A 26,112-nucleotide genomic window follows, 5' to 3' on the forward strand; every position below is an offset into this window, starting at 1 on the left:
GGGGTGTTCTTAACATGTGGGGTCTGTGATGAAGAAATAGATTAGGTGGATATATCACGACGGGTGGCTCCCTGGAGTAGCTGCATCTTGGCGAGGTGTTCCGAGTCATTTGCAAGATCAGAAACCTCACTGATTTACTTGAGAAGACCCTGATTACTGAGATAGAGAAACCAATTTGTATGCTGAATCTCAAGTTAGTGGGAATTGGTGGTGACAGTATGATTTCAATGGACATGATAGTTATGAATTTTTTAAAAAATTGCTTTAAATTACATTTAGTGTGTGTGTGTAAGGGAGATAGATAGATAGATGGTTGGATGGGTGGATGGATGGATGGATGGATGGATAGATAGATAGATAGATAGATAGATAGATAGATAGATAGATACAAGTCAGAGGGCAACTTGCAGGAGACAATTTTCTCCTTCTACCATATGGATCCCGAGGACTGAACTGAGGTCATCAGGCTTGCGACATCTTGTGAACCCCCATGTATTTTTTTCTCTTTTAAAATCTTCCAAACCACTGTTTGCATTTGGTTATTTAGTGGTAGAATTCTCCCCTGCCACATTTGCCACATTACCTATTCCCCTAATTTAAAAAAGAATGCTTGAAAATCTGAAAGCATTTAAGCACCAACATACCATAAATAAGGAATACTTTTGTCAGTTCAGGATTAACAACATGAAATGGAATAAGACAACTTAAAATAGATCGATACTAACCAAGCGCTGTTACAGCTCTGAGAAGCATTGTAGCTCAGAGTTCCCAAAAGCTTTAAGATGCCAAGAGCTGCCCCTGGTCCAGCAAGGATCAGGTCTGAGCCATGTTACAACTCTGCACACCTCCAGAGCAGTCGCTCTATGGGGTGTTGAGTGGTCTTGACATGTAGGGGTTCAAAACTGTTGTGGGAATAATGAGGTCCTCAGTTGAAGTGTGGAGTGGAGTCTTGGAGGCTGAGGCAAGAACAAGTCCCCTCTGCCTACGGTTGCAGATGGAGTCCTGGAGGCTAGCTCACCTGAGCTCCTGCCAAGGAGGCCTTTGTCTCAGGTGAGTCTGTCCCAGTGAATCCTGAAGGCAGTTGTCTCTTCCTCCTCCACTGATTTCCAAAGGCCCCTGTACTCAGAAGCCCAAATGTGTAGGGTACTGGCTGTGATTGGCTGAATGTTGACATGAAAATAGGGTCAACAGGGCTGGAGAGATGGCTCAGCAGTTAAGAGCACGGGCTGCCCTTCCAGGGGTCCTGAGTTCAATTCCCAGCAACCACTTGGTGATTCACAACCATCTGTAATGAGATCTGGTGCCCTCTTCTGGTCTGCAGGCATACATGCAGATAGGACACTGTATACATAATAAATAAATAAATCTAAGAAAAAGAAAAAAAGGAAGAAAAAAAAGAAAGTAGGGTCAACAATAGGAATAATTGAAGAAGAATGATCAAACCTGGAGAGGCGGGGAAGAACCCTGAGCCCACCAAAAGGTGCTGGAGTTCGCAATCAGGTGGGCAGGTCTGTCTCCATAGATACTTGTTAAAATAGCCCAACCACATCCGGAGGTCCCTGAAGGATCCCTGACAATTCCCTTCTCATTCAGCCTGAATTCTTCTTCTTCTTCTTCTGCAGCTGCTGCTGCACCTGTCATCAGCAGTTAGACTTCAGGCTCGAGCCTGCTGGCTGCCAGAAGACTGCCAAGTGGCTTCTAGAAAGTCCAAGGATGTACCCCGACAATGTGAAACAGAAATGAGTTTTGCACATAGGCTTAGGTCTCCTCCTCAGGATGGTTCATAATGTCTATGCAAATATTCCAACATCTGACTGACTATACCTGAGGTCTAAAGCACTTTGGTCCTGGGTAACCCATCGGGATGCTCAGCCTAGTGATGAGTCACCTTGGTGTCTCAGATCTGCCAAACTGCCTGGTTTTTAGAGTTTTAGAATATATTTGTCACATAGTTAAAGATCTCATCAGTGAGCTGTCTTAGGACTGGCACTGAATTGATGGCTGAAGAGACAAATCCATCCTGTGCTCGGCAGGATTTTTTTTTGTTTTTTGTTTTTTTTTTTTTCTTCCTCAGGAAGGCTAGCTTGGATGTTCTGACCATAGAGAAATGTCACAGAGACCCTTCATATTTGGGATACCTTTATCAGTCATCACAAAATCACAAATTGCCAACTGGCTCTTCCTCCGTGGATTCAAAAAGCTATTGGAATAGATTCAGCGGCCTCAGTTTCCTCCTCACCGGCTTCCCCTTTTGTCTTTGGATGGTAGCCTGACATTTTCTCAGCCTCAGCCATCCTTCCACAGATTACTCCCTTCAGGGTGGATGAGGAAGGCAACCATAAATAGCTCTCTGTTTTTCTTTCTCGAAAGATGGACATGGGGCTTGGGCCAGGCTCAGAGGTATGAGAGACTTCTTGTGCCTTCCACCATATGAATTCTGTGGAGGGGTGGTGTACTGTGGATTTCAGGTTCGAGTGGGCCTAGTGTCCCAGGTTGGCCTGGAGACCTTGCAGCAGGATGGCCAAACAGGAGCTGGCACCATACTGTCCGCTCAGGGGCTGTGAGAGTAGAGAAGCCGAAGCTGCACCCCCCCCCACCCACACACCCCCAGCGAGTCGTCCCCTCCCCGCCCAGGAATCCAGGGTGTAAAGCCTCTGCAGAAAGAATAGAAACCATCCTCCAAGCTGCTGGAGGAGAGAGCTACTGTACACTTGGGCCGATGTGGGGTCATCCTGGGGATACTCTTTAAAACCACATTCAGCCAGATCAGTTTCAAGAACTCGGGTTAGGCCCCGCCCCCTGCTGGAGGAGGGGGCGGAGGAAGCCCACAAGAAGTTCCAGGAGATATGCAAAGGAGAGACCCTGGTGCGGGGGGGGGGGGGGGGGGGGGGGGGGGGGGGGGGGGGCCAAGAAAGAGCAAAGCCTTGAGAACCAAGTGAGAGGAAACCTGAGAACGTCATGTTCCCGCCGTTCTCGAAGTCCGCCCTGCAGCAGACCACCCTTAAGGCCAAGCAGCTTGACTAGAGAAGGGTGAGGTCCAGTGCGGTTCTGTGACCCTCGCCAGAAGGGCAAACAATCCAGCATTGGCTATTCCCAATGACAGGAGTTTAAAGTTACAGAGTCCCCTTTCCTAGGGGCCCTGCATCCTTTCTTCTGCTCCCAGGATCCCATTTTGTCACCCCAGGCTGTGGTTCACCATGCTCAACTTTTCAGCCCTGGTCACTGCTCTGAGCTCTCCCACACATTCAAACTGAGGCTCCTGCCCTGCCCAGAGATGGGGCAGAGGGAGGGGAGAAGGCCGGAGATTGGGTGGGGGATAGAGCAGGCTGATCGGGTTCTTCCTTTACTAAAGAGTGACTTGAAACACAAGGGTGGGTCCTGGGAGGGTGGGAGGAGATGATTGGCAGGAAGCCGAAGCTCAGTGATGCTCTTGATTTTGATCCTGTATCACTTATCACTTCGTTCTTAAATAAAGAAACCTGGAACACAGTAAAAAAAAAAAAATGCATTTGGAGAGATGGCTCAGCAGTTAAGAGCGCTGACTGCTCTTCCAGAGGCCTTGGGTTCAGTTCCCAGCACCCACATGGCAGCTCACAAACCTCTGTAACTCCAGTTCCAGGGAATCTTATGTCTTCTTTTGGCCTCCAAGGGCACACCAGGTACACATGTGGTACACAGACATATGTGCAGGCAACACCCATGCACATAAAATAATAATGAACAATTAAAAATACATTTAATTATTATATTTTTATGTATGTATATACTATACTTTGATCATACTCAGCTCCTACTCCCCTATACATTTAATCATTTAGAGTATATTCTTTCTACTTATAAAAAGTTTGCTGTAGCACACTGCATGCCCTGCTATCCCCTCAGCGGCTCTGTGACATGCATGCACCATGTCCCTCAATTCCAGCATTTTCTCTCATGCTGAATTTCATTTCATGTCATTTTGTTTATCAGGCCCTAGGAACAGCAGATTGCAATAGACAGACGGGACAGATTCATATCCATCCCAACCCCCAGTAGCAGACTAAACCATCTAGGTTTGTGTGACCTCATTCTGTGATGTTCACATAGCAATGAAATTGGATAATAAGACGTTTCTCAGAATGTATCCCTGTCATTCTGTGTGCATGACCAACCCATGGGCAGAATAAATGAAACAGATAGATCCTACCTCAGCTAATCACCGTGAAGAGAACACAAAGAGATGACGGATAAACCTAACCCATCTGCTGGTGGGTACAGCCCAGGCTCTATTCCCCTCCCGTCTCCCCTCCCTCTGCCCCCATCCCCAGCCAAGGATGTGGTCCAAGTGGCAGTTCTGTAACTCTCACAGAAGGGCATTTTAAAACAAGTGTCTCTTATTTCTCACAAGGAAATCATTTTATTTATATCTTCAGTCTTTTCTAGGGTAATTTTGCAACAGGTAGGCAAGCAGGCAGGTACGCGTGCATGCACACACACACACACACACACACACACACACACACACACACACACAAATTTTGCAACAGGTAGGCAAGCAGGCAGGTACGCGTGCATGCACACACACACACACACACACACACACACACACACACACACACGCGCGCGCGCGCACACACACACACAATCATTTAAAAAAATCCTGAGATTAGTTCTCACAATCTCTTTTTGTAAGGAAAATTAAAACCTAGACGAACAAAGGCAGGCATAGTCTCACATGCCCTCAATTCCCCCACTCAGGATACTGAGGCAGGAGGATAACAGGCTTGAGGTCAGCCTGGGCTGCATAGTGAGGCCTTGTGACAATAAACAGGACAAAACAAGGACAACAAGAACCACAGAAGAAGTAATTCTCTAGAACAATAGTGGACCAAAATTTACCCTAGAAAAGACTGAAGATCTAAAGAAAGCAGTTTCCTTTCTAGAAGGGAAATTTGTTTTAAACCTCTCCCCCAAATCACTGATTCCAGAAGATTCCAAGGGAGAAAGTTTTCAGATCACTAAAATATAGATCATTCTAATGGTGTTTAATCTTCCAAAGCACAGGAAAGGAAACTCTGCATTTCTTGTGAAGGAAATGTGTCCACATGGCACCCAAATCTGACAGTTTTCACACACACAAAGAAAACCAGACTATTCCCAGTCACCAAAACTGGTTAAAAACCCCAAAATAGGGCTGGAGACACAGCTCAATGCTTTATAAACTGCAAGTCCTGGTTTGACCCTTGGTGCTGTAAAAATGAGTGACTTATCTGTTTAAAAGTCCAAGGTAAGGGCCTGGGTGTGCGACTCAGTGGGAGAGCACGTCTTTAGTGTGCGCATAGAAGGCCTTGCATCAGGTCTATGCATCGCTACTCCCCTGACCCCTAAAATAGGAAAAAAATGAAAACTCAAGATGAAATTTTAGAAGACAGGACTGAGCAGCACCACATTGCAAATACATTTCAGTGGACTAGAAGAGAGAATGTCATCTACAGGCAGAAAAAGCCAGAGCAGGCTTAGAATCATAGAGGAGGGCCTGTGTGCCATGCAAGGGGAGTCTCATCTTTTGTATTTGCCTCTACTTCCATGAGCATTAGACAAACACAAGAGTGGTAAGAATTGGCATCTGTGGAGACAGGGCAGTCATGGTGTGGCCCGAGAGGCAGTGGTCATCTGACTTGTTTGCGTATACTTCTCATCCAAAGCTTTATTTTAACAAACAACTGTATTCCTGTGCTGGTTTGAGGGAAGAAAGAGACCATCCAGTCCCATGCTGGGTTTTTTATTCATTCACTCAGCAAATATCCACTGCTAGACAGTTTTTTTTTTTCCCCCAATCAGTGCCTCTGAGGGTGCTTTACCTGGTAGCATTTTTTTCTTTTCCCTTTACCTGTAGGCATTAAAATACAAATCTGTAGCATTACGGGTAGAGCCCACTAAGTAGGGTAAAAGTGAGAACCCTGGAATACTCTTACCAAGCTTGGTTGACTGGGAAGAACATGTATTGTTTGATGGTGCCAGGACCAAACCCAGGGACTCATGCATGCTAGGCAGATGCTCTGCCACTGAGCCGCACTCTGTACAGACAGCACGTGCATGCTTGCTCTGCAATGCATCACTCAGACAGCTCTTGAGATGTGCATCCAAGATCTGCCTCAGGAATTGGGTTAAATGGAGAGTGGCAAGTGCGATCTAAGCTTTGTTTTTGGTGGGTGGATGGGTACTAAATCATTCTGTTGGTTTTAATTGACTAAATGGATTGCATGGGTTTTATTTTTCCCCTAAAAGCTATCAACTATATTAGAAAATTGGTTTCTGATGTGTGTCACAACAGTAGACCTGGCCCCACTTGGGCTGCTGTGAATACATCAGGGCAGCTGGACAAAGAGCCCAGGCCTTGTTGAGCGAGGGTGCATGTGGGGCCTCCTCTCTTGGGATCCATGCCCTTCAATTCTTTTCCTTTTTTATGCCTGTGGATGTTTGCCTGTGTCTGGTGCCACACGCATGTCTGGTGCCCATGGAAGCCGGAAGGGGCTCTTAAACCTGCTGGAACTGGAGTCAGAGGCGGTTATAAGGCTGTCATGTGGGAGCTGGGAATAGAACCTGGATCCTCTGCAAAAAACAAGTGCTCTTAACCGCTGAGCCATCTTTCTGGCCCTTTCTTTCTCACTAATTACCATGTGCTCTGTTTTTCCGACAGAGACATCGTGGCCTTGGTGGCTCAAGTGGTCCCCATTTACGCTGCGTCCCACCTCTTTGAAAGTCTTGCTGTGAGTATTGAGCCTGATTTCCCCCACATGCTTCCATGGTCTGCATAAGCTATTTCCTCGGATTATGCCGAATTTCAAGTGGGAAGAGAGGCTAGAGTGGTCTAGAGGGGCTACTGCTGATTGTTACCATGTCCACTTCTGCAAAGCATTATTAGAATCATGTTCAAGTCTGAGGACCACAGAGAGGCTTTCTGTGCTTGGGAGGCGGGGTCTTTCGAAGCACCAGCTGTGTTCGTACTGATGGATGTCACCTGCCCACAGTGTACCTGTGGTGGTGTTCTGAGGGGCACTGGAAACCAGAAGGTTGGAGCCATCGTTAACGCCATCGGGTATTACGTGATTGGCCTCCCCATCGGGATTGCGCTGATGTTCGCAGCCAAGCTGGGAGTGATAGGTAAGCCTAACTGTGGGAAGACAGGTCAGCTGTCCACAGGCCCAGGGGATGATGTCCAAGCTCAGGGAAACTTCACTCCTCTGCCCTGACTTTCCCCACACTCCTGTACCTTGTCAGAGAGTGAGTGTGCAGGCAGTGGGTGAAACGTGACTGTGAACCCAGAGCTGCCTGGTCACCCCCCTCTTGCCCGTGTGTCAGTGGAGTATGGTAAAGGGTCTTTCATAGTCTCCTCATTCTGAATCAGCCAGTCCTTAGTCCCAGGACTTGATGGCCAGGACCTCTGAAGCACTGGGAAACATGTTGTATGTAGACCTTGTCCTGTTTCTTGAACGAGGGTCCATAGTACTGTGAGGCCCCTAGCATGACACCTCAGTACCAAGGCCTTCTCCTGGTGTATTGAGGAGTTTGGGGTGATGCGGAGAAGCCCTAAGTTAGGGCATGGGGCTGGACACCAGACTTCCCAGAACAGTACCCTGTGTACTCATCACCGAGCAGGGCTGGCGGTGGGCTCCTTGTCCCCTCGTCACCCTCTGCAGCCTCTGCTCCGCACTTGTCACCATCCACGTCTCTCCCGTATCTCTGCAGAGGGACACACGGGAGGAATGCAGAGCGAAGGATGCTGGGGCAGATTCCTCTGTACGACCTTGCTGTGTTTGGAGCAAGGAGCTGAACCCACATGCTCTGAAATGATCAGAGTTCATTTTTTTTTTTTAAAGTAGGGAACTAGATAACCGTCCAGCTTTGGTTTCTAAAATAATAACTGAGAACGCATTGGCACTGAGTAAATGGTTACGTGAAAACCTAACTGTTGTCTTTGGGGTAAAGTCGTGACGGGCTTAGGCATGGTTTGTTTGAGTCCATCAGTATGTGGCGGGCTCGGAGGTGCTCAGGCGTCATCTGATAGCTGCCTAGGACTTCCAGTCCCACAAAATTAAGTGTGTCGCTCCTTTTTCTCAAGTTCAATAATATTTTAATTAAAAATATTGGAGTTCTTCACAGAAGGAGAGTGCCAGAGTTCCGTGGCCGTGAAGGCGCGGATGATATTTGGCTGCGTTTCTGGCATTGTTCGTGACTTGGGTCTGCCCAGGACAAGGCCAAAGGAAACACTTTAGAGGAGTCTAGTTTTTTGAGTAGTATTTTTATTTAACACACCATTTCCAAAATATTATTATTGTAACGTGCAATCAGTACAAAATACTAAGGAGATACTTTAGTCTCTTTTACATTTTTTAGTAATATTATTTTAATTGATAAACACAATTATGAGCATTTATGGAGCACAAAGTACTGTTTTGATGTATGCAGACAACGTGGACTGTTCAAGGCCAAGGTAATTAGATTTTTCCATCTCCTTGTGATGTTATCATTTTATACAATAAATGATACATCTGAAATTTACTCTTTTTTAAAAAATAGTTTTATTATATAACTTTGGCTAGGCTAGAACTCACCATGTAGACCAGGCTGGCCTAGAACTCACAGAAAGCCACCTGCCTCTGCATCCTGAGTGCAGGGATTCAAGGCATGCACCAACATGTCCAATTGTGTCCAACCTTGTTCTGTTGTTTTCTTCTCTTATTTTTATTTTAGAAAGAGTCTTCTTATGTAGTCCAAGGAGGCCTTGAACATGGGATCCTCCTGCTTAGCCTCCCAAGTGCTGGGATTATAGGTGTGTGTCCCCATGTCTGGCTGAGTTAAAATTTTAGAAAGGAAGCTACTTTAAATATAGATACATCTATGTCCCAAGGTTGTATTTGGCTCCTCTTACCTCAATTGACAAAGCCGATCTGCTGTGTGAAAAGTAGATCAGGGTATTCCTGGGGAAAATGGCAGGGGCCCTGGGGAGCTGAGGGCTGTGGGTGAGCATGTACTTGGTCCTTCCAATGGCCTCTTAGATACAAGTATATAGTACAGGTTGGTTTCACCTTTCATGTTGCCACCGTTAAGGTGTGCAGTGTGTACACGAGGTTCCCAGAAGCACCTCAGAAGGCTGCAGGCTCTCACATGCAGACTGACTAATCGGAACGGCTATCAATTTCCCACAGGGTTTTCAAACACAAAAATTCCTGGCCCTGCCCAGAGGATAGGATTCTGGCAGTTACCCTGTATCTTTTAATAGGTATTATGACATTAGTGGAAATCAAGTTCCTAACTCAAATTACAGCTAGAGCTAGCTGGGTATTTCTGTTAAAAATCTTTGGAATGAGCTTGTAGTTTCTGTGTAGGAACTGGGAATTTGAAGAAGGAAGCCAGAGGCCTTTCTTACTCTATCCTGGGACTGACAGGTGGTCACTGACTTTACTCCTATGAAGATCAGACTGATTGATTACTCCTGATAAATGAGATTCAAGGGCAGTTGGCACTAAGGAGCAGAGCTGTAAACCTACCAGAGTAAAGTAAAGATAAACCTTTGAACTGTGACTCAGAGTTTAGCCTTAGCCCTTCTATGGAGCTGACCAGTTAGCAAAGTCTATGTATTTGGATCCTGTTAGGCAAGGGAATCGGCCCTCCCGTCGGTGTCTTGGCAGAGAGTTGAAAGGCAAGCAGAGGAGTGGAGAGCATCATGGGGGATGAGGATGGCTCAGGTGTGTCCTGATTGAAAGCAGCTGAAGAGACATGGCCTTGTGTGATTGGTCAAGGTTTAATATTTGAGATGAGGAGATTGTCAGTTGCTGGTTGCTGGTTACAGTCACTGTTTTAGCTTCCTAGTCGTGGTAACCTGGCTCTCTGTGGGTGTAGTTTCTAGCAGATGGGCTTCCTGGGCTGTCATGAGGCAGAGGGACTCCTTACATGGGCTGGTTGCTGCAGTAATGGGTTGCAGAGTTGGAGTCTCATTGCTGTGGTCAGCGTCCATTTGTGTGCTCAGCCCTTCCTGACTGGCAGAACTTCGCTTCTGCTGTCCATTCACTGTGGACAAACTGCTCATCGTCAGTGGTTCCTCATGCGCCCCATGCAAGTTTATTAGATAGACTCACCAGGACATGGGGATTCACTCTGTGCTCTCTAGTCCTTCCCAAGTGTAACCAGCCCTGGAAGCAAAGTTTGGAGGTTGAGCAGAAATCTCTGGGGGATTTTTAAGATTGGTGATTTCTGCCCGGTGTGGTAGCACACATCTTTAGTCCCAGCACTGGGGAGGCAGAGGCAGGCTGATTTTGGTGAGTTTGAGGCCAGCCTGGTCTACATAGTGAATACCAGGCCAACCAGTGAGACCCTGTCTCAAACAAAACAAACAATGAAAAAAGATTGGTGGGTTCTACTTTAACCTCTCTAGTATTCCACATGTCATCTCCATATCCATGTAAAGTAGGAGCAGGGTTTTACACATAGAATTTTGGAATGTAGAGATTGATTTCTAAGATAGTCTCTTCCAATGAGGGTGCAGCTCAGTAGAGAGTGCATGCCAGGCATGCCTAGGTTCCATCCCTGTTTGTTTCCTTTTTAGACATCAAGAATATACATAAGCTTTAGGGATTTTTACATTATATTTTAACATTTTTTTGAGATTATAATGATATCATTCTTCCTTCCAGGGATGTTTTTAATGAGAGGTTTAATATTCTGTTTTGCTAATTTTTAGCTGACAGTAACATACAATAATTTTCAAATCAAAGGCTCCTAGGAATAATATCCAAATTAAAAATGAAATATTTAAACTCACTTATTGGCCATAAAAATGTTAGTTTTAGTTGACAAGATGGCTCAGCTGGTAAAGTGCTTGCCACACAACCATGAAGACTGGAGTTTGGATCCCTAGAGCCCAGGTAAAAAGCTGGGTGGGTGTAAAACCAAGTAATACCAGTGTAGGGAGGCAAAGTCGGGGAATCCCCAGAGCAAGCTGCACAGTCAGATTGCCAGAACAGTGAGCTCTGGGTTCAGTGAGAGACCCTGCCTCAATATATAAGGTGGAGAGAGACCCTGCCTCAATATATAAGGTGGAGAGAGACCCTGCCTCAATATATAAGGTGGAGAGAGACCCTGCCTCAACATATAAGAAAGTATTTCTTTACAACTGGCCCATTTTTTTTAATATCCAATCACCATAAGCAAAAAGGACCCAAATACCTTCCTGGACCTGTTGCTCTGACATTGTGAATCATGGCAGGTGGCCTTGGGGAGTGCTGGGCCTCTGCGGGATGGAGGTCTCTAGCCCACTGTGGGTTCTATCTTGCCCATGGAAGCTGACTTAGTGTGGCTATTGTCTCCTTGAGCTAACCTGTCAAATATCTCCCCGTGCAGGTCTGTGGTCAGGGATCATCATCTGCAGTGTCTGTCAGACCCTATGTTTTCTGGTTTTTATTGCTCGGCTCAATTGGAAACTCGCCTGTCAACAGGTAACCATCCTCAATGTGCCCTAGCCTCTCTGCAAGTGCCAAACCAGACCGGATATGGCATGCATTCTTTCATTTTAGGAGGTTCTTTTTTATGCTATTTTTATGCTTTTTTGTTATTATTGGGTTTGTTTTGTTTTAATAAGATTTTAAGGTGAAGGGCTGCATGACCCTGGTCCTGTTCATTCCCCTTTGTTTGTTCAGTGAAATAGAAAAACAGGATTTCATTTCAAGTCTCTTGCTGTGAAAAGCCAATTTCAGGAGAATTGGAACTGGAGAGATTTTCTCCAAGTTTGCCCTAGTACTCGTGTGTGTGTGTGTGTGTGTGTGTGTGTGTGTGTGTGTGTGTGTGTGTATGTGTATGTGTGTCTAAGACACTGTATGGTTCTTTCTTTTTCACTTTCCCAGGTCAATGTGAGGTCTGAAAATAGGATGTAGAAATGGCAGCTGAAGTAAGATGACGAAGAAGGGCAAATGCTTAGCTACCTTGGTCCATCTTCCCCTCAGATTAGCCTACTCCCCTCTCTCTCTCAGAACCCGGTTCAGTTTTGGAAGAGAGTTCCATAGTGATCCAGTGACACTTTATCTCACATGCCAGTTCAGGGACATGGCTTCTCCTAAACCAGGTGGCCATGTTTATCAATGCTACCTACTGACGCTTGGACTTAACTTTGAGTCTCACTTACTTTTCTAGGCTCAGGTACATGCCAATTTGAAGGTAAATGTGGCCCTGAATGGGAATTCTGCTGTCTCTCAGGAGCCGGCTCACCCAGGTATGCTACAACTCTCAGCTCTGGGGCAGACCCGGCTATACAGGACTGGAGGGGCATCTGTGGGACACATCTGGATTAGCTGCTGTGAGCTCTCGCTGAAATGTCAAGTTCCACCCACTTTGAGATAAACTGACTTAAGCTTGTTCACTTTGATTCCACACATTAACAAACGGTTATGCATAGTTCAAGCTTCTCAGGTCCTCTGCTAATACTTGGTACTTCCACAAGCATTCTACAGGCGTCTCTTTTCTTTTCAAAAGTATATTGAAAATTTTTGGTCCACATGCAATAACTGTGCTTATTCATGGGGTACAGTGGCCATCTCATTAGGTGGAGAAGAGCATGTCGAGCTGAGAGTAGGAGAGCTGGCCGATCATCCCCTCACACGCTTGTCCTTTATGTTGGGCACAGACTTAAAACTGATACTTAGCGTCCCTGTGTGAGGAGCGAGTCCTGGAAGCTGCTATTTTCCTGCTTGTTTTAATGTGGTTCCTGTGATTGGCTAAGCACCATTCACTTTAAGTAGGTTTTTGCTTGGACTTTTGCATCATGAAAATACAATTACATTAGGCTTTTTTTTTTTCTGTCAATTTAGTAATTCTTCCATATCCCCAATCCCTTGGAAGGTTAGTAATGTTAACCTTTCACTTCTGTGAGCGAGGTAGAAGTGACTTCCTTCTAGCTTCCTGAACTCTGTGCCTGATACAGGTTAGACAGGAGAAAAATGGTGTTTAGCTTTGTCTGCAGATGTGGGAGTCCACACACCACGAGACTTGAAAGAGGTGAAGACATCTTTAAATCCTGCATGCAGCCCATCAGGGCTACGAGCCCAGACACAGGGGTTCAGCAGGGCCCACCCTCACCAGGTGCTGCTCAGCCCCGGGCCACAGGTCCTACATACAGACTGGCAGAGTAAAGCTAGCCCCATCCCCAGGCTGGCTCACCCCACAAGTTTCCAGCTTCCTTGTGATCTTGCTCTGGGAACTTTTCTTTGTGTTGTTAGCTCTCTGTCACAGGTTTCTGTTTATCGTGATAGAAAACCAAATCCCACCCCCAGTACTGCTGAGGGAGGATTTCCAGGACACTCTTGGATCTTACCTCCGGGTTGTGCTTGTTGGCTTTGTACTTCATCAAGAAGTGACTCTGGAGCCATCCAGGTAGGGGTGAAGATATTTTAGAGACACTTGGGCCCCCTCCTTCAGCCATCAGACTAGGACAACAATGGTTCCCAAGACATTGGCATTTCTGCTCTTGTTAATTTATTTTATCCTGATTTAATCATTATCTCGAGAGGAAGGGCTAATTTGTCAGCTTCGGGAAATCATGTTACTTATCCTGTCTTGTTACTGGGAGGATTGCATGTTAGGAACTGGCAGACACAGCCTAAGTATTTTGTAGATGTGACCTGATATTGTCTAGTTTTAAAAGTTTTGCTTGTTTTTGTTTCTTTGAGACAGGATCTATGTAGCTCAGGCTAGCCTTGAATTGGCATTTAGGTGAGGGTGACCTTGAAGTTCTGACCCTCCTGCTTCCCAAATTGACATTACAGTGTGCACCACCATGCCTGGTGAAACCTGTGTTATGATGTTCCAAATTATTTTGTCTTGTCTCTGAGGCCATTGTAACAATCTCAGCACAGATCGAAAATCCCTAATCTGGAATATTCTGAAATCCAAACCACTGGAATATGAAATACTTCTAGTGCTCAAGCATTTCGGATAAAGTATACTCAATCACTTTATACCCTCATGCTTTTCAAGAAAGCTAATGCCAATCTTCTTCTTAGGCTACTGAGTAATCTGCCTTTATTTTTCTCTTGGAAAGTTTGTAGTGTGTTTTCCTGTTAGTATTCTTATTCCACAAGCCATAGAACTTGAGTCTTGGTGTGAATCATTATCTTGCTTGGTACTCAGTGGGTCCTTGGAGGTAGAGAGTCCCATATATTCAGTTCTGTGAATATCTTGAGTCTTATGTCTTAGTTTGTCTGTCCTCCATTTGTTTTATGTCTGGAATGCCTACTAGGCAGATATCAGCCTCCTGAAAAGCCTGACCCTAGGAAGCTCTCTGGCTCCCCATGCTGGCTGACCAGAGTGGTTTGCAGAGTGAATAGAGGCACTCAGAGACAATGGACCCAACGTGGGGCTGTTACAGGCACTGTTAGGGTCAGAGCCTGGGCCCTGGCAGCCCCACCCCAGACTCAACCCCTGTCCTCAATGGGCCAACTAAGCAAACAGGTAATGCTAGAAGGCAGAGAAAGGGGATTTATTATTCAGTGTAGCCACACTGGAAAGAAGAACAAATGAAAGGTCCAGTGACATCTCTTTCCCCTTCCCCTTCAGGGTCCTGACACGAGGTTTAGGTTTAAGCAGAGGGCACAAGGAATGCATAGATATGCAGTCCTGGTCAACATGTGGTCCTGCCCCTCAGCGACACATCACTGATAGTCTTTCCTGTGAGATTGTCTGAGAAGTTGTCAGAACTGTGTAATCTCTTTGTGGGAGACAAGTTCCTCCCTGGCTGACACCAGGCATCCGCCTTCTCCTTCTCCTATCGTGAGATTTCTGGGGCGGGGGGAGGATGCCGATGTCTTGGGAACCATTGTTGTCCTAGTCTGATGGCTGAAGGAAGGGGCCCAAGTGTCTCTAAAAGATCTTCACCCCTACTTGGATGGCTCCAGAGTCACTTCTTGATGAAGTACAAAGCCAATAAGCACAACTCAGAGATAAGATCCAAGAGTGTCCTGGAAATCCTCCCTCAGCAGTACTGGGGATGGAATTTGGTTTTCTATCACGATAAACAGAAACCAAGAATTGAATTTTTAAATTGTGCTCTATTCAGCATACTGGAAGATGTGGGAAGCCCGAGAAAGACCTGCCTACCTCCTCCTTCTCTTACTAGCATATTTACAGAGAACAGGGAACAGAGGTGTCTTAGGGTTTCTATTGCTGTGAAAGATACCATGACCATGGCAACTCTTATAAAGGAAAACATTAATTGAGGGATGGCTTACAGTTCGGACGTTCAGTCCATTATCATCATGGCAGGAAGCATGGTAGAGTGTAGACAGACATGGTGCTGGAGAGGGGCTGAGAGTTCTGTATCTAGATCCTCGGGCAGCAGGAAGGAAGAGTAAGCCACTGGGCCTAGATTGAGCTTGTGAAACCTCAAAGTGACTCACTTTCTCCAACAAGGCCTCACTTTCTATGAGCCTGTAGGGACCATTTTCATTCAAACTACCACATTCCACTCCCTGGCCCGCATAGGTTTGTAGCTATAACATAATGCAGAAATGCATTTAATCCAACTTCAAAAGTCCCCATATAACAGTCTCAACCCTGTTTAAAAGTCCAAAGTCTACCCAGCACTCGGGAGGCAGAGCCAGGCGGATCTCTCTGAGTTCGAGGCCAGCCTGGGCTACCAAGTGAGTTCCAGGAAAAGGCGCAAAGCTACACAGAGAAACCCTGTCTCGAAAAACCAAAAAAAAAAAAAAAAAAAAAAAAAAAAAAAAGTCCAAAGTCTCTTCTGGGACTCATGGCAATCTCTTATGTACAATCTCTTGTAAGATCAAAATTAAAAAGCAGATCACATACTTCCAACATACAATGGCACCAGGATGTACGTTACTGTTCCCAAAGGGAGGAAAAGGAGCATAGTGAAGAAATATTCAAACCACAAGGGGCAATAAATCATTTCAGAGTGTAGTCTTGTCCTCTTGGCCACGTATTTGGCCTTGTCTCTGAGACTCGTAGCAGGGGAGGGCTGGCCAAGGTCACTGAAGTTTGCATTTCTCCTGAGCCAGTTTGGATGACATTTAGATTGAAAGTTAACTCCGAACAAACAATCCGTTAGCAGTGCGTTCCCACAAGCTGCTTACAGTACACTCATGGATTCCTTCCTAGAGAATGGGGTGCAAGTGTGCGACTCTTGTTATTTGTAAAATGCCGCTATTTCTTACTACAAAACGAAACACAAATGTGCCCTATTTGTCCCCTGTGAGTATCTCCTGGGGCAAAGGCAGTAAAAAGATGATATTGGAGTCACTTAGGCCTATTTCTATGGGAGAGACGCAGCATCGGTCAAGGCAGGGACACTTCTGAACACGCACAGATCATGCTTTGCATGTACAAAATGGTGGGCAGGAACTTCTGGACAGAGAGTGTCAGTACAATGAGGTTGTAGTGGGCAAAGTGTGTGGCAGGTCAGCCAGAGAGTGGGTCAGAGTGACTTGGCAATTCCGATGGCTTCCTTATGGTTTTCTCTGCAGGGCCTTATCTGAAACCAACCATAACAACTTGAAGGGACATTAATAGTCATTCAAAGGGATGGCAGCAGGTGCATAGCCCTAAGACCTCTTACCTAGCAGTCAACAGTGGTTTCTTTTATTTATTTATCTATCATAACAACTGCTTCTCAAATTAACTCTCTCCTAGCAATAATCATGAATAATAACCACCATTTGTACATATGAAAATAAAAATCCTTTCATGCTGCTCACTAAGGTGCTTTTACCCTCACAGTGAATCCTGAAAGCCACGGGGAAATCATGATGACGGATCTCGAAAAAAAAGATGAGACTCAGTTGGACCAGCAGACGAACCAGCAACAAGTTTTGCCTGTCCACCCGAAGGACAGCCATAAACTATCTGGGAAACAGTTGGCCCTACGGCGAGGGCTCCTGCTCCTGGGAGTAGTAGTCGTCTTCGTGGGGGGGATCTTAGTGAGAGTATATGTCAGAACTGAGTGATGTGGAAGAGTCGAAGAACAAGCCACACAGGTGCTCCTCAGTGTATGAGATTAACACCTGACCAATCCAACACATACTGAAAATACTACATCAGGACTGGGGGTGTTGCTGTGACAGACAAACACATGCTTAGTGTGTTCAGGGCCCTCTAACAAGTAAGCTCTCTCTCTCTCTCTCTCTCTCTCACACACACACACACACACACACACACACACACACACACACACTCAGAGACATAGAGAGACAGAGACAGAAAGACTGAGAGTCACACACACACACACACACACACACACACACACACACACACACACAGAGAGAGAGAGAGAGAGAGAGAGAGAGAGAGAGAGAGAGAGAGAGAGAGAGAGAACATGCATTGGGAGTGGACAATGCATGCAATACACTTAATCTACCAAACAAAACTGTTCCAAATACTGTACCAACTAGAATGTTAATTTTTCACCCCTGGGTTGCAGGACCACCCTGGGGGCTGTAGCTCACTGTCACTGTCCCATATCTCCGAAGGATGGTGTCACACATTGTGAACCCAGGAAAAGCTCCCAGTTCAAAATAGTCTCTACTAAATGCATGTCACTCTTGTACCAATGTAAAGTTGAGAGCCCTTGGAAAGTGAATGGCTGTAAGTCTGGGACCACATGCAGCTTTGAACTTACAGACAATTCATAGGCCTGGCAGTGGCCAGTCATTTTAGCTAACAAAATTCAACTGTGCTCATGGGTTTTATGAACTGAGAATTCAAATTTTTTTCTCTAATAAGGAACAAGGTAAACACCATATTGTGGTCTAAGACAATATGGGGAAGATGATGTTGGAATATTAATTCATCCACCCCGGTCAAACACGGACTGCTGTGTACTGACTATATTCAGGTGTGGACTTCCTATTTCTTGTGCCTTGTTTTCTAAGATAGAAACCTGTATCTGAACTGCTTCTATATTCTTATTGTGTGACTCCTATTAAATACATTTTATGCCTCTCCGTTATTTTAATGTCTCTGTAGATTATTATTCTGTGAGCAAACATCATTTATTAATCATCAGAGGGAGCTCAGATCTCCTGTGGGGGTGCAGGCAGGGAAGGTCTCTGGAGCTGTGAAGCGGTGAAGACCCAAACATGAGTGACAATTCCTGGTGGTGGCCGGAGGACAAAGTTTAATAAAGGCATTAAGACGAAGCCCAACTCTTTTAGCCTCTTAAAGGGTTATGTACACACTGATAACTCAGCAAGCTTTCAAAGAACAGAAAATGAACACAATTAGGAAATCCAGCTACTGTGAGTAAAACCGGTCCAATTTACTTTGTTTTTCTTTTGATGGTTGGGGCTGGAACTCATCCACTACAGGCAAGCATTTCTCACTGAGCTACACCCACAGCCCTCTATCGGTTGGGTTTGGTTGGGACCCCCTAAAGCCTCCCTCAGAGAGTCATTCTTGCTGGGTACATAAGGTGACATTTTCCGGCCACCCAGATCGAGGCTTGTCCCGCGCTCGCTCTGCGCTCGGTGACGGTTGGACTTGGACGCGGCGCCCCGGGTGGGGTGGCGCGTGGGGTGGGTCCCGCGCGGCTGCCCGCGCCCGGCAGTGGGCCACTCCGCCCTCCGCTCCACGTGCCGTTCCCGCCTGCATCAGAGCCTGCACCATGGAGCTCGCCGAGGACAGCCCGGGCGCGGCCATCCGGCTTCCGGAGCCCCCCGACGCCCCGCAGTGGCGCATCCCTGGCGGCCTGCGGGGTGCGCTGTCCCCTGGTATGCTGCGGGAGGCAGCCGCGCTGGTGGCGCTCGCAGGCCCGGTGGTGAGTAGGACTCGGAGCTGCGGGCGCCAGGCGGGTCGCAGGAAGGCCGAGGGTGACCGCCTTTCTGCTCCTTGCAGTTCTTGGCGCAGCTGATGATCTTCCTCATCAGCATCGTCAGTTCCATCTTCTGCGGACACCTGGGCAAAATCGAGCTGGACGCCGTGACACTGGCTGTCTCCGTAGGTGTTAACTTGGTTTCGGCTGATGGCGTGGTAAAGCCTCGGGAGTAAAGCTTTAACGTGTTTTTATTTGTGTCTTTATTTATGTGCTGGAGACGAACTCGGGGCCGTGTGTGTGCTCAGCACACCTCCAGCCCCGAGCCTCAAAATTAGAAGTGCAGGGACTGGGTCTGACCCACCTCTACTTCGGATTTGGGAAGAGAGTGAGTGCTGAGCAGATCGCACCGGCACTGTGGAAGGAATGTCCCAAACAGAGGCCTGGTGCAAGGCTACCTTAAACGAACTACAGGTCCCTCCCTGTCTTCTGAAACCAAACCACCAAAGCTATTAGTCACACAGCTCATTAAGATTGCACTATTTCTCTTGTAATGTGTCTTCCTTACGATCACGCGTCCTTAGAAGCCTTTCTCCGTCTAGTACGGTAGGGGAGGTAGGGGAGAGCGGCTGTGATAGCATTTGATCCACACCTTCAAACATGAGAAAAACGCCTCCTCCAGGTGAGGTGATGACTACTGGGTCCTCCTCTATTTCAGAAAATGTCCCTCCTACCCCCCTAGGATGTCGGAATGCCCTGTTCGACAATGGGGGCCTGAAGTTTCTCTGTCAGCATCATGGTAGAGTACCTGGCTATGAAGAGTCTCAATTTATAGGCCTTTTGCTGTATTGGCAGAAACAATCCTCTCTCTCTCTCTCTCTTTCTCTCCCTCTCCCTCTCCCTCTCCCTCTCTCTGGTGTGTGTGTGTGTCTCAGTGTCTTCTCCAGGGAAGACGAGCTTGGCCACTGCATAGTATTGGGCACTGTCCACAGTGTCCTGGTCACCCAGGGTTGTGAATGTGTTGACAGGATGGCCATTAGAGACCTGGTGTTTTCCTAACCCTGGTGTCCCAGCCAGGAAGCTCCCTTGTGGGCATCCCATCCCATTCTGTGCTTTTCCTCAACTCCAGTCAGCCACTTCAGCCCCTGGGAGCCTCTCTTCTCTCTCATCTTTTGCTGTCATCTTTGGGGGTGTGGCTTGACTCCTCTCAGCCCCTCACTGATTTCTAGGGCCCCTGCCTCTCCTGCAGTCTCCTTACAGTAGGAACAAATGCCTGGCTTCATGTTTCTAGGCTCTCCTCAGCATGTAGACCTCCAGCTCTGTCAGGTGCTCACCCCATCCTGCTTGCTCTTGACCCATGGAGTCCTTACACCAGGATGCCCCAACCTTCTACAGCTCCCGTGGCCCTGCTGGGTTCCTGCCCCAACACTAAACAGGCAGTTCACCCTCCCCTCCCCTCCTTCCTCTCACCTCCCATTTCACATAGCTGGCCCTTTGGGCACCCGATCCAGCACTCCCCATCCACCACACTCTGGGACCTTTCCTTCTCCTTCAAGCCCCTCCTCTTTGCTCATCCCCACTCTTTGTAAATACGTCAAGGGTTTTCTATGAACATATCCCACTACCTCCAGCTTCTCTTCCCTTTCTCTCTTTGCCAGAGTCTACACTCAGCCTCGCCTGCGGCCGTCTGCTCTCCACTCTCCCACAGACTCTGCCAGTTCACCCCAACTGGCTGGTTTTGTGTGTCAACTGGACACAAGCTAGAGTCAGAGGAAGGAGCCTCAGCTGAGGAAATGCCTCCTTGAAATCCAGCTGTAAGGCCTTTTTCTCATTTGGTGATCAATGGGGGAGGGCCCAGCCCATGGTCAATGGTGCCATCCCTGGGCTGCTGGTCCTGAGTTCTGAAAGAAGGTGGGCTGAGCAAGCCAGAGGAAGCAAGCCAGTAAGCAGTTCCCCTCCATGGCTCTGCATTAGCTCCTGCCTCCAGGATCCTGCCCTGTTTGAGTTCCTGTCCCGACTTCCTTCAGTGATGAACAGCAATGCTGAAGTGTAAGCCAAATACACCCTTTCCTCCCCAACTTGCTCTTTGGTCACGGTGTTTCAAGGCAGCACTAGAAACCCTGACTAAGACATCCCTGGACTCTGCCCACGGTTGTCGGGAGTGTTCACCTTTGTGCTCGCCACCATGTCACCCCCCATCTGGCCATCCTTCAGGCTGTCACCCCTAGGAACTGCCCGCAGTGTTTTCTTCTCACCCTCGGCTTGGCTATGGCCTCTGGTAGCTGCACTCTTCTTTCTTTTTATTTCATCTGCTTTTCCCCTTTTTGTTTCATTTAAATTAATTATTAACTAATGCCACAGTGACCAGTTGAACCCGGGACCTTGCACATGCCAGGCAAGCACTCTACTGCAAAGATAATACCCCCGGCCCTCCTCTTTCTGTTTTAAATGTCGCCTGTCGGTGTCTCTCAAGTCAGTATCTCCATCCTTGACATGGGCTTCCAGTTCTTGTGGAGGTTTGCCAGGTGGACCAGCAGGAGACCAGGGGTGAAACCAAACCAGAGCATGCTGCAGCCGCATCTCCCAGGCAATGCTGGGGGTTTTCGAGTCTGTCTTGGTAGTGGTGAGGACAAAACTCCGAGCCTTACATTTGCACTCCATCATGCCCCTCACCTTAGTCCCTCTCTGTCCATCGGCAGCCCACGTGCCTTAGAACCTCTCTGCATTTCTTCTGCTTCCCGTCGTACTCTCCTGTGAAGGCTTCAGTCTCTCTGCTTCCCGAGGCTGCGACTCTCTCCTTCATTCTGAAGCCAGAGCCCTTTCCGGTGTCCCCCAGGAAGGCTGAGGACCTGGCTCTGGTCACTTGGTACTGGTGTTTCCTGCCTTTGCATTTTTCTCTCAAGTTGGGGAGGAGTGAGCACCTTATTTTGTGAAGCTTGAGTCTTGCCACAGATCTGGGTCAATCGGATGTTTTGGAGTCACAGGGCTGTGCTGGCCTGCCTGAGCTCACCCGGCATCTCCTTGTCTTTTTCTTTGTCCATCAGCCTCTCTGGCTGGGCTTTTCCGTCCTGCACTTTGGTGAGGATTTCAAGCCTCAAAGTCATAACTGCGTCACACCATGAGGCTTTCGTTCTTTTCTTTCTTACATTAAAATCATTTTAAGATATATCTTTTTGGAGAAAAACCGAATTAAAATTGTGTGTGTGTGTGTGTGTGTGTGTGTGTGTGTGTGTGTGTGTGTGTGTGTGCTGGTTTTGTTTGTTTGTTTTGGCAATTTCCTTTCCTTTTCCCGTTTATGACTCTAGAGTTTTTGATGTAAAAACAACAGGAATAAATGCAATCCACAGGGAGATGGGAGGCTTGGTGGTGGTATGTGGGAAGGCTGGTGTGTTCCACAGGCAGGGCTTTCTGCAGATAAGGTCCTGAATAGAGAGAGCCACTGTCAGCCTTTGTAATTGGGTCAAGGAAATAGGTTGCTTTTAATGGATGTTAGCTTGTAACTAACTTTTGGGAAGACGGTGGACTTGATAGAACCATGATTAGATATGTTACGTTTTATAAATTTTGTTTTTGAGACAGGGTCTTGCTCAGTAACCCAGGCTGGCCTTGAACTCTCAATATTCTTGCCTCAGTCAGAATTACAGGCCTACTAATTTTTGTCTTGTCGTTTGTTAGAATGTTGTCCATGGTAAGAGAGAGCTCAGTCTGGTAGAAATTTGAACAAACGTTGGGCTATAGAGGATGACTGGCATTCTAAGCCAGCCAAAGGCAGCTAGTGTGCAACAGCATCATCATCATCATCAACAACAACAACCAAACACAGCAGAACAAAGACACTCTCATGTGTGACTTAAAAAAAAAAACAAACAAAACTTTTAGCCGGGCGGTGGTGGCGCACGCCTTTAATCCCAGCACTCGGGAGACAGAGCCAGGCGAATCTCTGTGAGTTCGAGGCCACCCTAGTCTACAGAGTGAGATCCAGGACAGGCACCAAAATTACACAGAGAAACCCCATGTCAAAAAAAAAAAGCCCCTCCAAAACTTTTTATAAAGTGAGATACCTCCCCCTTTTCTTTTCCTTGATTGGTTCAGTAGAAGTGTGTACCTCACATCTGGGTCCTCACTGTGCCTGGATTTCATGTCTGGTCGAGTAATTTTAGGGCACTCCACATGTGGCCTGCTAGTGATCTCTTGGGGCTAGGAGTTGTAGATTCCCAGGTATCTCGGTCCCTTCCTACCATCTCAAAGCATTGGGCACTTTATAGAGAAAGGTTTCTTTAGCTCACACTTCAGGACATTTAGGAGCCTGGCACCAGCTTCTGCTGAGCTCTGGTGGGGGCCTCATCATCACATGTGGATGGCATCGTGGCTTATGAGAGGAGCAAGCAGTCATACAGTAAGGCAGGAAGCAAGATTGAGTCTGGCATCTGACTCTCTCTCCTTACAATTCATTCTCCCAAGAACAAATTAGGTCCCAGGAGAACTTTAGTTTTTTGAGATGGTCTCATGAAGCCCAGCCTGACCTCAAACTCACTGTGTAGTAAAGGGTAGCCCCCAGCCTCTGCCCCTCCTGCCTCCACCTCTCCAGGGCTGGGGTTACAGGCACATGCTGCCACCATGCCCAGCTCATGCAGCGCTGGATTCTCACTCTAGGATAGCACTTTCCCACTGAACTGTGTCTTCTGCCTTCTGTGAGAACTTACTAGCCCCAGCCGAGGCTGGCATCCCAGAGACTTAATCACCCCCCACTAAATGTCATTTCTTGAAGACTTCACTACCTCCCAATTACACCATACAAAGGACCAGACTTTCAGCTCATACACCATTGGGGACCACATTTCATTAGCCAAAACACAGGGTCAGAATCTTGGTAAGTAAAGCAGTTAATTTACCTGGAGTTAACATCAGCTGCTACCTGTGAGACCCAGGATGAAGAAGTGCACTGTACTTTCCCTCTCTGCTGGCCTGGACAAGAACACACTTTGCCCTATCCCTCAACCTATGGGCTACTCTCTGGGTAGTTGGGGAGTGGATGAGATCTGCTTGAGTGTGTGGTATAAGCCCAATCCTTACCAGACTACTAAAACCTTAGGTATGTAGCCAGACCTCCCAGCTTCAGGTCACAGCGAGTAACCTAGGTAAATATAATAAGTTTTCTGTCACCCAGGCCACCTCTTAAAATGGGAAACTATAACCCTATATACATGTGACTTAGGACAGTGCCTGGTCCTAACACCATATTCGTGAAGAGCCTGGCACATAGTGTATGTTCAGTAAAAACTGGGTGTTATGTGCGCATGCACACGCGTGTGCGTGCGCACTCGTGTGTGTGTGTGTGTATGTGTGTGTGTGTGTGTGTGTGTGTGTGTGTGTGTGAGATACCCTAACCTGTTACTTTTGAATGCATATCCTCTGGCAGACGAGGTACACGGCCTTAGATGATAGCAAAGCCTTTGTGTTTATTTGATTTTTTTTTTAGTTTTGAAGGTGGGGTTTGGCTCTGGTACCAAGACAGGTCATGAACTCCTTGGGCTCTGGTGACTCTTCTGCCTCAGTCCTGCGAGGTGTTGGGACCACAGGACTCGTCACAGTGCCTGGCTTTCCTTGCTAAAGCAGAAGTTCTTGCATGCTATATGAAGAAAATCTAGGCTTGCTGGATGCGGTGACACTCGCCTTTAATCCTAGCACTTGTTAGTAAGAGGCAATTTCTGTGAGTTCGAGGCTAGCCTGGTCTACAGAGCGAGTTCCAAGCCCGCCATGGCTATATAGAGAAACCCTGTCTCAAAAAGAAAAAAAAGTGAAAAGGCTTTAAGCTCCCCTGGTTGACCTAGGGTGGCTGTGGCCCTAGGTTAGAAAAGGCATTTTTGTTTGGTAATCCTCAAGAATCCGTGCGGCCACCTGAACCACAGGAGCCTGGGCATTTGTGTGGGCATGCATGTTCTTTGAAAATGAGCTGCTGAGTTGGGCGCAGTGGCTCAGGCCTTTAATCCCAGCACTAGGGAGGCAGAAGCAGGCAGATCTCTGTGATTTCGAGACCAATCTGTTCTACATAGTGAGCTCCAGAACAGAGAGGGTTACATAGTGAGACCCTGGGACAAGAACAAAAATAAATAAATAAACAAACAAACAAAAACCAACCAAATAAAAACAGCTGGGCAGGGTAGGTGGCACATGTCTTTAATTCCAACACTGAGGAGGCAGAGGCAAGCTGATCTCTGTGAGTTCAAGGCCAGCCTGGTCTACACAGAGAGTTCCAGGATAGCTAAAAAAGGAGATTTTTTGTCTCATAAAACCAAAATGAGCTGCTGAGGCTCCTCAGCTCTGAGCAGCTGCAGTCTGCTGCTCTGGGCCTGGTTTGTTTTTGGTTTTTTTTGCAGGTTGTGAATGTCACTGGGATTTCAGTGGGAACCGGCTTGGCCTCAGCTTGTGACACGCTGATGTCTCAGGTGAGAACCTCGTTGCCCACATGGGTTCTTGGCAGTTGCCTAGGGAACCACACACTGTGGTTTGGCAGCCCTTTATGTATGGACAGCATAGCTAGCGTTACTAAATCACGTGACCAACGCTCAGCTAACTCAGCTGTGACTCTCATGAGGCTTCATTTGTGACTCTGCTAGGGGACAAGAAGGCTACAGCTCATGCTGATGGCACAGCAGTGAGTGGGCTTTGTGAGGTGGGGACAAGGAAAGGTACAGTAGGAAAACAAACAGGACCTGGGTGGCACCAGGTTCCTTTGGGTGATTTTTTTTTTCTTTTATCCAACAGTTTAAAGCCGAGGAACTTATTAGCCTGACTTATTAGGCTGGGACCCCTGTTTGCAGGGAAAACAGTCTGTTTGGTATCTTTCTGCCTCCTTAAATTTTCGGTTTGTGTGTCATTTAGCAAAGAGACTCCACTTTCGTTGGTTGGGTTTGGTCTGGTCCTGGTGCAGGAGCACAGGCAGATGAATGGGTCCCATTGTGTTTGGCAGACAATTCTGCATTCTGGGCCTGGTCTGCACAGGGGCTGTGCTTTCCTTGCCCCTTTCTCCGAGCTCCCCTGTAAGCTTCTTAAAAGTGGCCTTTGCAGCCGGGCGGTGGTGGCGCACGCCTTTAATCCCAGCACTCGGGAGGCAGAGGCAGGTGGATCTCTGTGAGTTCGAGGCCAGCCTGGTCTACAAAGTGAGTTCCAGGAAAGGCGCAAAGCTACACAGAGAAACCCTGTCTCAAAAAACCAAAAAAAAAAAAAAAAGTGGCCTTTGCACTCCAGGTCCTCACTCTGCACTGGGCTCCGTCCTCATCAATGCCCTTTCCATCACTGCCTGTCCCACTGGGCCTAGCCTT

General features: G+C 47.2%; 2 protein-coding genes across 2 annotated transcripts in view; both read left to right on the forward strand.

Annotated features, from left to right (window-relative positions):
• Positions 1 to 17,989, forward strand: part of LOC128122857 (multidrug and toxin extrusion protein 1) — a 38,390-nt gene extending 20,401 nt beyond the window's left edge. Inside the window, exons 13-17 of the mRNA XM_052758630.1 lie at positions 6,680 to 6,749; positions 7,011 to 7,143; positions 11,380 to 11,474; positions 12,166 to 12,244; positions 16,762 to 17,989. Of these exons, the coding sequence (XP_052614590.1) occupies positions 6,680 to 6,749; positions 7,011 to 7,143; positions 11,380 to 11,474; positions 12,166 to 12,244; positions 16,762 to 16,988 (604 nt within the window). The 3' untranslated portion in view covers positions 16,989 to 17,989. The remainder of the gene's footprint in view (positions 1 to 6,679; positions 6,750 to 7,010; positions 7,144 to 11,379; positions 11,475 to 12,165; positions 12,245 to 16,761) is intronic.
• A 654-nt stretch (positions 17,990 to 18,643) lies between these two features.
• The window catches only part of LOC128123389 (multidrug and toxin extrusion protein 2), a 45,090-nt gene continuing 37,621 nt past the window's right edge, over positions 18,644 to 26,112 (forward strand). Inside the window, exons 1-3 of the mRNA XM_052759747.1 lie at positions 18,644 to 18,796; positions 18,874 to 18,975; positions 25,168 to 25,236. Coding sequence (XP_052615707.1) covers positions 18,644 to 18,796; positions 18,874 to 18,975; positions 25,168 to 25,236 — 324 coding nt within the window. The remainder of the gene's footprint in view (positions 18,797 to 18,873; positions 18,976 to 25,167; positions 25,237 to 26,112) is intronic.

The sequence above is a fragment of the Peromyscus californicus genome, unplaced genomic scaffold, assembly GCF_007827085.1.
Source record: "Peromyscus californicus insignis strain IS unplaced genomic scaffold, ASM782708v3 Scaffold_3__1_contigs__length_106647218, whole genome shotgun sequence".
Classification (NCBI taxonomy): domain Eukaryota; kingdom Metazoa; phylum Chordata; class Mammalia; order Rodentia; family Cricetidae; genus Peromyscus; species Peromyscus californicus.